Below are 14993 nucleotides of genomic sequence, written 5' to 3'. Positions count from 1 at the left end.
GCATTGGTAAAAGTTCTCATACTTCAGGAATTTTTTTATTATTTCTATAAAATTTGGCCAAAAAAAATAATCTTGTCTTTAAGGAGCACTAGCATGTCGGAAGTTAAAAACATTTACCATTTACCGTTATAAGTATCTCATGATTATTACAATGCCTTCTTCATTTACATCTTAATTAACTTGTTACAGTGACATGTTCTGCATGTCGTACATAATGGTAGTTGCTGTTATTCAATATTTGATAGTGGCAGCAAGGGCGTATCCATGAAATATGGAATTGTAGTGCAATGATCTAATGAAATATAGTACTACATTAACATTGATGTAGCACGAGTAGATCATGTTAAACTGACCTTATCAGAAAACTTAACATTAAAACCTTTAAGAAATTTCTTTCAATGGACCGTGACTGCAGGGGCATATGCATCAGATATGGCACTGGGATAAAGTAATGCTAATGCAATTGCATACAAAATATGATAAGCTACCACATGTGATTCATGTGGAAATGACCAAAGCAAAACTTAATAATGTTGAAAACTGAACTAATAAGAACTAGAGGCTCTAAAGAGCCTGAGTTGCTCAAATGGTATGTTGGGCAACATTCTATTTTTAGCTCACCTAGCCATAGGTCATGTGAGCTATTGCCATCACTTGGCGTCCGTTGTCGTCGTCATTAACAATTTTTCAAACATCTCCTCTGAAACTACTGAATAGATTTGCATGAAACTTATAATGATTGTTCCTTAGAGTATCCTGCACAAAAGACCATTTAGATTTTTGATCAGTTAAAAAATTTGGCTGCGGTTACTAAAAATAGAATATAGGGGTCAGACAGCAGATTTTTGCATATATCTCCAAAACCGTTAGGTTTAGCCAAATTCTGACATCGGGTATAAGTATTCAGCATGATGGGATCTATCTGTGGTCTAATTTTGGTGAAAATCTGTTGACCCATGTTGGAGTTATTGCCCTTTTTGGACATTTTTTGCTGTTTTTCATGTTATTACTTTCAAAAACCTCAAAAACTACAATACAGAATTCAATGAAAGTTGGTATTTTTGTTTTTTAGGGTTTCCTTAACAAAATGGCCGTTAAAAAACATGGCCGTCATTACTAAAAATAGAATATATGGGTCAGAAAGCAGATTTTTGCATATATCTCGTTAGGTTTAGCCAGATTCTGATTCAGGGATGAAAGTATTCAGCATAATGAGATCTATCTGTGGTCAAATTTTGGTGAAAATCTGTTGACCCATATCAAAGTTATTTTCCTTTTTGGACATTTTTTTGCTGTTTTTAATGTTATTACTTTCAAAAATCTTCTCCTCAGAAACTACTATACAGAATTCAATGAAAGTTGGTATTTTTGTTTTTTAGGGTATCCATAACAAAATGACCGTTATGATTTTTGATTAGTTAAAAAAGATGGTCGCTGTTATTAAAAATAGAACACAGGGGTCAGACAGCAGTTTTTTGCATGTATCTCCAAAACCATAAGGTTTAGCCTAATTCTGAGTAAATAAAAGTATTCAGCATGATGAGATCTATCTGTGGTCAAATTTTGGTGAAGATCTGTTGACCCATGTTGGAGTTATTGCCCTTTTTGGACGTTTTTTGCTGTTTTTGATGTTATTACTTTCAAAAATCTTCATCTCAGAAACTACTTTACAGAATTCAATGTAAGATGGTATCTTTGAAAAAAACATTGCCGCCTTTACTAAAAATAGAACATAGGAGTCATACAGTAGTTTTTTGCATATATCTCCAAAACCGTCATGTTTGGCCAATATCTTTCAATTGCTGAAATATCCTTATTATAAGGTCTACAAAAGTCTTCAAGGGATCAAAGTTGTCAGACAACTCCATGTAAAGGTTATTGTCCTTGAGAGGTGAAAAATGACATTTTTTGAGTTTTTAGCCTATATCTTGAAAACTATGGTAAATAGAATGACATTTTCGATTGCTGAAATGATTCTTATTACAAGGCTTACAAAAGTCTCCAGGGATCTAAATTGTCAGACGACTCCATATAAGAGTTATTGCCCTTGAAAGAAAACAAAATTTTTTTGCAGTTTTCAGTCAATATCTTGAAAACTCTATTAGATTGAATGAAACTTCTGATTGATGAAATGATCCTCATGATAAGTCCCACCAAAGTCTTCATGGAGTCAAAATTGTCGAACAACTTACTCGAGTTGTCCTTGAAAGGCAAAAATTTAACCAGCAATTCAGGCTCCTGGTAGCCTCTTGTTGTAAAAGCGGTAATTTTTTTCTTGGATTAAAATTCCTAATGCTCATACTTAAGAAACAATCATATTAACTTCTGTAGAATTAAAAATTTCAAAAATATCTTAATATGGACTCTAGAACAGCAATACCCGTCTTACATTTTGCAACTTTTGTCACAGACAAGACAGATCCATCAACATAGTTGACATGAAAATAAGCATAGAAAGAATATACATATAATTACCCTATCGGAACACCTGGTCCATGCTCTCAGTTTAGTGGCATCCAAGTTACTTATTTACTATTGTTGCTTTGTACATATTGCTTTTGTTAATTTACATGTATGTTCTTTGTTGTGTGTGTCTGTTTTCGATATCTGGTCTTTGTCCCTGGATTACATTCTTTTTCAACTAGAATTTGGGTTCTCTAGATTTCTTTTTCTGCAAAATATTCTGGTGAGTTTCAATGCAAGTGACATCAACTATAAGCAAGTTCAGTATAAAAGATATGAGCACATACATTATATCCCCATGCAGAGATCCAACAACAAATATCTTACTTCAAGTACATCTACATTTATATGTACGATGCCTAACCTACAACAAACATAAATACTGTCTGAGCTCTTATGGATTTCTGTGGCTGTTCCCTTGCCATCTCAGCCTGTTGCTTGCCATTGCTTCAGCCCTCTGCTATCCAATAAAGTTTCATCAAATTTTTAGATTAGCTATTTTTAATAGGCCATTTACACCAACTTGAAAAACGAACCATGAATCTTGGAGATTTCAAAGCACAACAAATATCTTGTACAGTGAAACCTCTTTAAAACTAACCCAGAATAATCCTCTCGAAACCAGACAAATTTGAAATATAACGAGAATGGATATGGTGAATATGTCAAAGAGACAAAAACTACTGGAATGAAAAATGTCGGTTCAAGACCACCCATGGGTCCTCAGTGGACAATGAAGAAACCCTCACAGCACGGGGCAAGCTGCAACTGACCCCAAAACAGTACTTTTAAACGTCCTTTTATATCATTTCAAATACTACACAGTATATTTTAAACCTTTGTAAACCAAACAAATGCATTCTAAAGTCTAAAAATGGTTCGCTTTAGACAGATTTCACTGTATTTTAAAAACTCAATGCTAATTATGTTAAAGTAAGAAAAGTTTTAAGGATACTTAACAGGAATCAACTGCAGTGCCACTTCCGACAAGAAAGAAAAGAAGAAATCCAGAAATGAAGACGGTAATGTCACATTAATAGTACACACACCTCGCTATGAATGCTTTTTATGGATCTGATTGATGTTGGACAGAAAATGTGATAGAATGAGGGGTATCATCATTTCATAAAAGTTACCAAATCTTATACACTCAAGATCCGAAACTCCTTCTAACAAAAGAGGCCTATGATACATTGTATGTAAAGAAAAAATATATGAAAAAAGAAAAATTTATTTATTTTTTGTTTTCATTTTTGACCTGTTTTTATACTGTCTGACCAATCGATTAACAGGTTCAATGACTGCCTTTGGATTTCTATACAACATGTGTCTATCTGCACTATTTATCACTATATGGTTGGCTTTTTGATAATGCTTCGTCAATAATGTCTGCTCAGACTTGGCCCATGCCTGCAAAAACAATGAAAGAAAAGGTAAATCACAAACAATCAAAGGGAAATAACTGAAACTTTGTCCAAAATTATTTCATCTGAAATGTGATGTTAAGAGTAATCAAGGGAACAACGATTCTAGTGGAAATCAAAAGAATGTAATCTAGGGGCAAAGACCAGACATGGAGAACAGACACGCACTACAAAAAACATAAAATAACCAAAGTAATACATACAAAGTAACAAAAGTAAATGAACAACTCAGACTCAAAAAACTGGGAGCATGGACCAGGTGCAACGGTAGGGTAAATGCAACAAATGCACCAGCATATAATCTAAATACAAAATAGTATGGAGTAGGCATTGTCTATACTCAGTATGCAAGCTTATAATTTTTCATACCAGTATAAGGTTTTACTGTGAATGACAAATAGTTGTAGGCACATGCATGAGTAGTACTTAGCAGAAAACATAGACTTTTTATATTTATTTGAAATTAAATTGTCATTAAAAATATTAATTAATATATAAATACATGTATATATGTGTGCTTTGAACAAAAATGCATTTGTCCATTCACCTAAAATATTGTTTGTCATCATAACTTAGTTTGGAACTAAAGTAAAAGGAACAAAATTGATTGCAATGTGACATTCCCATAATGTTAACATTGTAGGGTACTTCCAATCCTCTTTTGCTTATTTAAGTTAGATTAGGAAGATGTAAATTGTTGGGGACACTTATTGCTATATTACATTCTCTCTGTGACATATCAGTTCTGGACAATAAATTTTTGTTCTAGTCATTCTGCACTCTTCAAACTGGCATGTGCATGTTGCCGTAGAGCTCTTCGCTCTTGCCAGTAAATACATTCACCAAAAGGTCTTCAACAAGTGTTAAAACATCTTTAATAAAGTAATCTATTCTAATTCATTCCTTGCAAATATTTCTTCCAATGTTGGCACTTTGTTCTTACGAATATTTTCAAGAAATGATAGATAAAAGACCGTTGGTTTGAAACCTGTTTAAGCTCAAGATTACCAGAGACACAGAAGACAGGACTACTTTATATTTGTCCATGTCTAAATTCAACAGTGAGACTAACTCATCCACCTTGCAGGACAGATCTAGACACTTTGAAATGGAGGGGTGCCAGCCCGAGTTCCTCAGAAAAGGGGGTGGGGGTGCTAGGACATTATATGCCATTTTTTGTAAATTTCACACACGAAAATGACAAATTTTCCAATAGAAAGGGGGGTGCCAACCCACTGCTTCCCTCCCTCTAGATCCACCACTGCCCTGATTATATAAACTACTCACTTTGTTTAAGTAACTAGGCATCTGTTCATCATAATAATTCCCTGTTATAACTGTGACTGTTATATTATCTGGTAAGGATTTTATCATTCTCAATGTTCTTTAAAAATAAGAAGAGAAAATGGATAATATATTGTCATGTTAAGGCCACTGGAAAAAGGAATTTTTGGTTCTTTAGGGCCCCTCGTCTTTTTAAGGGTACCTATTTACCCATTAATCGTCATCTTATCAAAAACAAAAACAAAATAAGCACATCCCTCTTCACTTTTTAGGCAAAACAATTTAAAAAGAAACATTTCTTCACTGGAAAAATGTCCTGAAAACCAAGAAATCAACTTTACGTGGCCTAATTTATATGTTGTTTTCCATGTTAGGTTAAACTTAAGTAAATGATGGTGATATCAGAAGGGCATTGAAGTCAAGGAAGAAAGTCTTAAACAATAACCGGTTTCTCCGAGTTTTCGAGTCACATGTACATGATCTAACATACATGTACATGTAAATACATTTATGCTTATAATTATATTACAACAAATTAAAAAAAATATCAGCCCTGATTTCAGACATTGGAAGAACATTGTTAATTCACAACCATTCTGTTCTTACACTACACCTACTACTACAATAATCACTGCAGTTTCCAGCTCATACTTACTTCATTTGTGAAAATGATTCATTGATAAAATGATGTTCGTCTACAACCGAGCTTAGATGTTTTGGATGACACATTTGATGTTTCTGTAAAATATACATTATAAATAGCAAAATTTAAATAAAAAAATTGGCTAAAGGATAGAAATAGCCTAGCTGCTGTAAAGTTGAAAAATACACAAAGTCAATAGTCAGAAAACACACATGTGACAAACCTGAAATCATTTCCCACTATATGAGTCCCCATACTGATTGAAGTTGTGGACCAAATATTTAGTGACTGCAGTTTATAGTTGCTGAGAAAAATGTTACGAAAATATTTTACCCATCCGTTCAACATTCACTGAATTGTAATTGTGAACAACATTTTACTGTATAAGTTTTGCTAAAAACCAACAGATAGATGGAAATTAGGATTGGGGAACAACCAACAGATAAATGGAAATAAGGATTAGGGGACAAGGTTTAAACCCTGAACCCCAACTTCGATAACCAGGAGTTTATCATAAAACAGTTACAGAATTGTGAAATAGTGATGCTAATGTGACTGCATACAAATTTTTGACTGACCTAGCAATAGTCTAATATCAAACTGACTTTATCAGAAATCTTAACATGGAGGCTGACGCTTATCCTAGAAAAGTAATACTTTAGTCTCACCGTCTGCCACATTTATCACAAGGGAGACAAAAATAACACTATACAAGTGTGGATCGGGAGATAATGGAATGTTGGACTCCAGGCTATTATATACTCATTTTTGCCAATAGGAAATTAAAATTCAATATGGTGTAGAGAGGGAATTTAAATTACAACCCCCAGAAACCCTTGGTTCCAAACTGCTATAGTAATAAAACTGTTTAAGACCTGTACCTGTCTATTTTCTACTTTTTCTGGAAGATCTACTCCTGACATTGGGTGCTGAAGTAGCCCTAACAGTAATGCTAGTCTAGTTATACCCAGGGCTGCACCAAGTTGTAAGGTTTGGAAAGATGGGATGATATAGTTGTACCTAGAAAATCAAATCATTATTATATGTTATAACCCTTATAATACATGTACCAGTATGTGTAGAAATTGATTAATGCAGTGCATTACCGTCAAAATAATGAGGTTGCCTGAATGTTGAAAATATATGGTTCTTGAAAGGAAATATAATTCTAATATTTCATGTTAGGTTGATTTTGGTAAACTCATTACCATGAACACCTGTGTCGTAGTATCTATGACTTTCTCAGTGGACAATGATTGCAGATCATATTGAACATCTAAAAGTTAATGTAGTATTCGTCAAATTATTTGTCAAATGTACTGTAAACTTGGGGAAATTTTGCAGCAATGTAATTTTGCTATTTTAGTGATAAGACCTGTAACACAAAAATTAAACGGTCACAAATATTTTCTTGCTTATAACTTTTAATATCAAGGCAGCAGTCTGAGATAGAAAGTATTAGGCAGCAAAAACAATGGTAAAATGATCAAGTTGCCAATAGATAATAATATGTACTATGTTACCAATGCTGAAGCCATGTTCCACTGTCTTGTTCAAAGAGATTCTCGGACATTGGGTTTACCAGTACCATACCTATTACTTGTCTGTAAATATAATACATGTATTGTACAAAAGTGAAATCAGATGAGCAATGGAACGACAGTAGACAAATATGACTTACCAGTAATTCTAATATGACGTGCATCAAAACTCTTAAGACTACAGCCATGGTAAAAAAGTGATTAACACATGACCAACATTTTGTGCAATGCATAGGCTGCTTCTTTTAAAAAATATGAAGAAACTAGTCCTATTAGAATCGCAATAAATCATTGAAACTCCATTTTATCATAGATTTAACACAGGCTGGTCATTCGAATCGTTATTAAACCCCTCGCTATTGCTGGGGTAAAACAATGGGATATAAATAGCCAGCTCATGGTTAAACAATGCTAAAATGGAGTTTCTGTGATTTATTTCTTAAATATAGAGAGCATTCCACTTCATTGCATACCTGTTATTTGCATAGGGACTTGAAAAACAAAACCATTTATCTCCTCTTATTTGCATGACATAGGCCCCCAAATTAGAAAATTCCTCTTGATTGCATAAAAATTTTCAATAATTTACCAAGACATTTACCTATATAGGTAAAACAATAATACATCAATTTTCAAGTTTTCTTAAGAACTTTGTTTTTACAATATTCTCACTGTTCTTTGACTTTACACTACAGCAGGAATCAAATAAGACATGAAAAAAAAATTATAATCCACTAAAACATTGGGTATTTCCTTTTAAAATGTTAATTTCTGCTTGCATATTCCTATTATTTGTGCAATTTTTTTTCGGACAAGTAGGTTATGCAATTAACACAAATCCACTGTACTAGTATGGCATAGTATAAAATAGAAGTACAAAATGTCAATACTATCAGTTGAATTAGAAAGCTCTAAATGAGCAACACAGGACGTAATCTTGAATATTCCATAAGGATCATAAAACATGGAAAATTTGTTCATTCTTAAACTCTAATACAAAGTTGTGATATTGAATTTAATCTTATAAATTCAGGGCATTAATTCTTCAACAGACTGCCTCAATTTTGTTTATGGATATAAGTACATTATTTCAAAGATTAAGAAAAATAAGGTTTTTGACAGATTTATCTGCCCTTGAATTGTTCATTATCAGCTGCATTTCAATGAATTTGTAACTAAATGATTCAACTTGATATGGAAAATCTTGTCTGTTTTCCTTGATTCTAATGATGAAAGTAGTCAAATTACACTATCAAAATGATTGTTTTTTTCATACCATGTTTCACCCATTGCCTGATTCTTACAGATAATAACACTTAATTTGTCATAGATTTGAGAAAGCTGTATTGTATTTGAAAATGTCTTGTAGTTAATCCGAATTTGATGTTCCCAAATATTTGCTTATTGCCAGTATACTTAATTTGCACAGAAATATCCATGATTGATGGCACCAATGATGGCTTCCAAAATATCCATGATTGATGGCACAAATGATGGCTTCCAAAACTTACAATACAATACAGTTATCCAATAGCAGAAATATTTCTGGTGGTTCTATTTTTCACTATATTCACAAGGTTCACAGAATTTTAAATTTAAAATTAAATTTAAGGCAAAATATTTCACAGCTATCTTCTGCAAACCATATCTATGGCATGAAAAATATAGACCACAAAAATTTAATACCCATATTCATAGAGCAAATCGTGAAATTTGGCACCTGCCAAAATAACAAGTTTATCCAAGAACTGTTTAATAATCGATGGTCATTGATGGGTTCTTATGCAACCTTTGTTAAACATTTAATTCAGCCTAATACAATTATAACAGGTTTATGGGTAAAGTTTTCTTTTTAACATGTATACATCTACATTTAAAAGCAAGAATACACATCTTTTTGTAAAAATTTACTTCTTTTATTGTCATTTGGAAAAGAAAGAAGTAATAGTGAAGGATGAATGATCATTATTGAAAAGAGTTAAAATTTAAAATTGGTTGGTTATCAATGTTTGATACATGTAGTTGTTTTACCCTTCAAACATCTGTGCATAGAACTGTGACACTAGAGCTCCTAGTTCAGCTCCTACTAGTATAAAAGGTTGTGGTTCCTGACTACTAATAGACATCAGCTGGTATAGGTCATCTGCCATTCTATAAGATAAGAAAATAATAAGACGATGCAAATCTATTTTTATCAAGAAAGTGAATAACTGAAATACGGTTACAAGAGCCAAAGAATGTCAAATTCAATGAGTGCATGATGAACTTTATACAAAGGTCAGGAAGTTTACTGGGATAGTAATTGCAACCTTTTTCAACTCATATAACGTAAAATAAAAGTTAGCCATTCATTGATACATGTATATAAGTACTACATTGAGGTTTATTTTTTACCTCAATTTCCTCAGTAATAAAATCTCGTACATGCCAACAGGAAATAAATGCTTTGTTGAGAGCAGCTTGATACAACAGCATATGCAGGTTGAAATCTGAATAGTTGGGGCAAGTATGGACACACCATTCAAGTTTGATACAGTTCTAAAATTTTTGATTCTGAATAAATATTAGAAACAGTATAATAATTTGACCAGAATCTAAATGGCCCCTTTTTGGTCCCTTACTCATAAATGGTTCCAGTTACAACACCAAGAACCAATCCTAGTCTTTTTTTGGAGGTATGGCACTTCGTCTTCCAATTTCACAATGATCCATTCACTTTTAGTCAAGTAATTGTCCAGACAGCCAAGTTATTGACAACATGAAAATGTATGTTTATGACTACTTTTGGGCCATTATTTCTACACAATTCACATCACAACCACTTAGGTTTTGGATAATAACTGTGTAAGTACAATGACATTACCTTTCTACAGTAAAAGGGAACCATTTGTTCTTATAATTACTTTTAGCCTCAGTTCCATCATCTTCTGTTGTGTTCTAAAAGAAAATACAAACATCACTGCTTGCTTGCACTCATAAAAAAATAAAATGCATTGTAATTCTGCAGATAATGGACTGATTATTGCTAGTGCATTTTTTTTTAACTAAAAACCCTATTTGTCTACAAAAGCTAGAGAAGTCTTCCTATATGAAAACACGCTGGTGATCGTTTTCACAAAATTTTCTTAATAGTATGTAATACTGTTGCTACATGTCATTTTACCTCCATTACTTTTGGTGAAATCCAATTTTACAATTCAACCATCACAGCGTAAACTGACAAAACTAGACGTTAAAAAAAGAATCATAAAAGTACAATCAGTGTTTGAAATGAAAAAGAAGAATTCCATTTAACTATGGAAAAAATTAACCTAGAAGCCTGAGTAATATTTTTACTGCACTACAGGTATTTATCTCAAACAAAGCCCTGGGCTTTTGTATTTTGATTGATAGAGTGGCTGTCATTTTATTTTTTTTTACAAGTATTTTATTCAAATCACTTGTATTATCTTTTGATATAAATGTACGATAAATAATTTAACTTCAATTATTTGTTTTAATTTATTTCATAAGAGGCAAATTACTCATAAATTGTGCAAATTCATAATTATTGATCTACATTTCTGCCATCCTAGGCTCACTTACGATTCTGCAATGCTAGGCTCACTTATCATATTGACCAGGAACCCACATTTGGAAGAAAATTAGGTTTGATAATAACTAGACATTGCCCTTAACAGGACTAATTTTCCCCAACGCCTGTTGAACCCTATTAATTTGGAGACCAATGTGGACACGATTCATATTGGACACAATTTTTATGGCGGTTAGACTAAACACTTATGACAATCAATTTTGCTATCATTTTCAAAACAACAAACTCCAAACCAAAATCAGTCCATTTTTTTCTCAGTTGACAACGCAATGACAGAATGTGACTGCAAATTTACTTCAAACATAAATTCCTGACAATATGCACACCTCCATATGGCAATTTAACATTCCATCAAGTTTCATGATAAATTCGGTAAGTCATCAAGGTGAAGTTGTGGACAATGAATGAGACCAAGTTTGCTGAAAAATATCCATCAGCTGTCATTTCTATAATTTTTGCTCTAACAAAAATTTCTGATAGTATGCACATCGCAATGCCACATGTGGTTATATTACATCCCAAAGAGTTTCATAACAATGTTGCAAGCTGCTTAGAAAACAATTCGGACAGAAGAACAGACAGATGGACGGACAGACAGGGTGTAACCTATAGTTTGCAGGGGATATAATAAGTATTACTTACCTGTATAGGTCTTTCACTGAAACCTAAACCAGCTCTATCATATATACATACCTACAAATATAATATACCTATTAATTACAATTAGTGAGCACTTGCCAAATTGGCAAGTGACCATTCCCTGACTTAGTCAAGTATTTTAATGACACTGGACAATACACTTTCATTTTGGCCAAAAATATCATGTCTGCTACCTGTTACCCTATCTACTCTAAACATGTTATGGCCATTTTGGCACAAGCATTAAAGTCTATATTGTTATCCCATAAACTCATTGTATACTACATTTGAAATATAAAATAACTTCCCTACCTATTTATACTCTATTTTTTTTTGTTAGTAACAGGAAACAAGACTATTATTCTTTTGCCTTATCTTAAACATTCCAAAACATTTTCTTGTTAAGAATAGAAAGTTTGTATTTAAACCAAACTGGCTAATGAAATGATATCTTGCAAACTGAGATGGAAAAGTATCTAGCTGATTTGGTAAGATATAAAATTTAAGGTTTCACACACCTTGTTGTCACCAGATATTGCTGACATTTCTTAGTATCACTACAGAAGCCTAAGATAAAAATATCAGGCAGTAAGAACAAAAGAAAATCATTCAAGTTGTTGATAATATAGTTATGTTACAGTTCTAAAGCTAAACAACATCTTCATCCATTATTATCAGGGACATCTTGTATCTTCTTTTTATTTAAACTAAATACTTACTCTAGCAAATTTAGAAACTTCAGGCCATATCAGAGACCATGCATCTGATGTCATGCCTCCTGGGGATTCAAATATTACTGTAAACAAAAAAGATAGAAAATAAAGCAGTTTCAATTCTGTGTGATAGCTATCAGGGAAGTAACTTATATTAAACATACAACACAACATTATTTCCTATAAATTTCCTCTTTTAGCATCAAAACCAAAGTAATAACATGAAGAAACTAATTCTGTGTTCTGTGGCCTCAGATATAAAGTATCTCTTTTATTCACCTCGGTGGGCCAGTTCCTTCACAAAGTTATTCACCTGTTGGTGGGCCCTCACAAAGTTACTCCCTTATTGGTGGGCCAGTTCCTTCACAAAGTTATTCACCTGTTGGTGGGCCCTCACAAAGTTACTCGCTTATTGGTGGGCCAGTTCCTTCACAAAGTAACACCTGTTGGTGGGCCATTTCCTTCACAAAGTTACTCACCTGTTGGTGGGCCTGTTCCTTCACACAGTTTAAACATCTTTTGTCCCCATCCTATATCATACAGATTTCCTATAAAAATACACATAAAACAAATTTTAATAACTCTAAATACATTTATCTTTTTTGTTGCAGATTCATGTAATTGATATGACTTGAAACAAGTTTTTTTCTAATCTAATATTCAAGCTGAAAGGCACCTGTTCATTCAAAATGACATATTCTAATTGGGTCTAAATTAAAATATTGTTTACCATTTCTCACTCTGTATGTTCACTACAGGTACAAAGATAGGAAAATAATTCTATTTTACAATATTCATGATCCAAAATTTGGATTTAAAAACAATCAATATTGGTGTTTAACACATGTACAAATGTATCTATTCAAAAATATTTATTAAAAGATAAGAATAATTTTTGGTGGGTAGGTCCATTTTTCAGGGTAGGAAGGAAAAGGACAAATAAAGATAACTTTGATTTGGGTCTTACCCTTTTCAGGCATCAATTCTCTGTTTTCTTTCTGTAATGCTGCATAGTTCAAGAATGGTGGGATGAGAACAATTAATAATAAATACTGAAGAACTTTACATACAATTCTACATACAGTTACCCCTTCTCTTCTGGATGTCTTTACATTAGTTGTTGACTGAAAATGAAGTTTAAATGTAGTGAAAATCCCTTGTTGGTAAGAAATGCCTGCAGTATTTTATTTTATTTTTAGTTAGCAAACTAGCCAAACAGTTTTTAGGATATTGAGAGTTAGAGCCCCTGTGATTATGATTTACTTGTAAACATGTACTAAATATATAGATGTTTTTTTTTTTAATGTTATTACTTATCTTCTTGACAACTTAAACAGATCTTGCGCAACCCCCCCCCCCACAACAATTATTTTGATATCCTTTAAATATACCCTGTTTAACTAACTATTGCTTTTGGCAGAGCCAAGCCTTCTAGATATCCAACTGAAAAAACTTGGTCAGAGTAATACGAACACCTGGGCTGGTGTCAAGACACACTGGCCTACTCCCAGATCCACGAAGCATTTCCCAGCTATAGTTTATCTGCTTTTGATAGACTCCAAGTGTAGAATTCATGCTCTCCATTGACAATCTTATAAGTAAATAAACCTTCAAATTATTATTATTACTCTCATTTTAAATCTTGAAGTTGAAAGAAGAGATATAACCAATATAAATTGAGCAATGAATTTACAGACTGTGTAACAACCAACATTTCATTCAAATCAATAACAGCACGAGTGGTAATTGTACCACCAAACAAAACCGAACAATTCAAGAACTCAATACAGAATGGAACCACCTAGAAGACTCAATAGTGACTATAGTGTGCATAAAAAAATCACTTATCAGTCATAATGATTAGACCATGCATACCACCCAGTACCTAAGTAGCCAAGCAGAGAATCTGATGTATAGTATATTGTACTTCTACAGAACCACATAACACAGTCCACAGTGCGGCGGGAGCACCTGAATTCCTGATATAATTTATTTGTGATTTAAAATACCTTTGATTTAGACACTTGAGTCGTATTAGAGACAGTTTCATTCTGATTAGAATTGTTAACAATGTCTTTAGGCCGTGCAAGCGTTCTTTTCCTCATCGCTATACGTTAAATAAATTTACAGAAAAAATGTATTTTTTGCCAATTTTGGTCATTGGTCATGTGGCAGGGGAAAATATGGACAGGGAAGCGAAGCGAAATACAATGTTTGAAGTTGTTTGAAGTTGTGTCGTCCCCTGGAGGTCGTCCAATATATTTCTGGCGATTTTGAATGATTGATTATAGTTTAAAGTACTACTTCTAGAATACTTTAGAAACTATTTTGGATGATGGTAACTATATCCAAAGAGTAATCCAACTCTATATTGATTGTCCATTCGGTTATACCTTCTCTCTTTCCGTGTTTGCAATTGAAGTTTATATCTGTCTTGAAATCATACTTAACATCTTCGTGTTCCCAATGTTTATATAGTCCTATTTCAAATTGATTCACTGTTTTCGCATTCATAACATCGTTTTGCAAACTATTCCAAACGTCCACTATCCTATTTGTGAAGGAATATTTCCGCAAGTTCAGACGACATGTTTTCTTTTTTTCTTTTTTTGCTGTGTCCCCTTGTCCTTATCCTGGTTCCCGGTATTACGTTCCTGGTAACAGCTACTAGCAATACAATCTCACTACATG

General features: G+C 33.0%; 1 protein-coding gene across 1 annotated transcript; it reads right to left on the bottom strand.

The window, feature by feature from the left end:
* Window positions 1–3678: 3678 nt before the first annotated feature.
* On the bottom strand, window positions 3679–14505 carry LOC148620620 (uncharacterized). The gene is made up of 12 exons (XM_088574288.1): window positions 14312–14505; window positions 13270–13426; window positions 12782–12850; window positions 12309–12385; window positions 11593–11643; window positions 10219–10292; window positions 9387–9506; window positions 7338–7418; window positions 6696–6834; window positions 5827–5909; window positions 5175–5271; window positions 3679–3873 (listed from the first exon to the last, which is right to left on the bottom strand). Exons 1-12 carry the CDS (start codon window positions 14405–14407, stop codon window positions 3694–3696), a joined length of 1224 nt encoding a protein of 407 aa, XP_088430414.1. The 5' UTR covers window positions 14408–14505; the 3' UTR covers window positions 3679–3693.
* Window positions 14506–14993: the final 488 nt, after the last annotated feature.

Source organism: Perna viridis, chromosome 3 (genome assembly GCF_037379345.1).
Source record: "Perna viridis isolate PV_CMFRI_1.1 ecotype Kerala chromosome 3, ASM3737934v1, whole genome shotgun sequence".
Lineage (NCBI taxonomy): Eukaryota > Metazoa > Mollusca > Bivalvia > Mytilida > Mytilidae > Perna > Perna viridis.
This window is presented reverse-complemented; position numbering and strand designations above follow the sequence as displayed.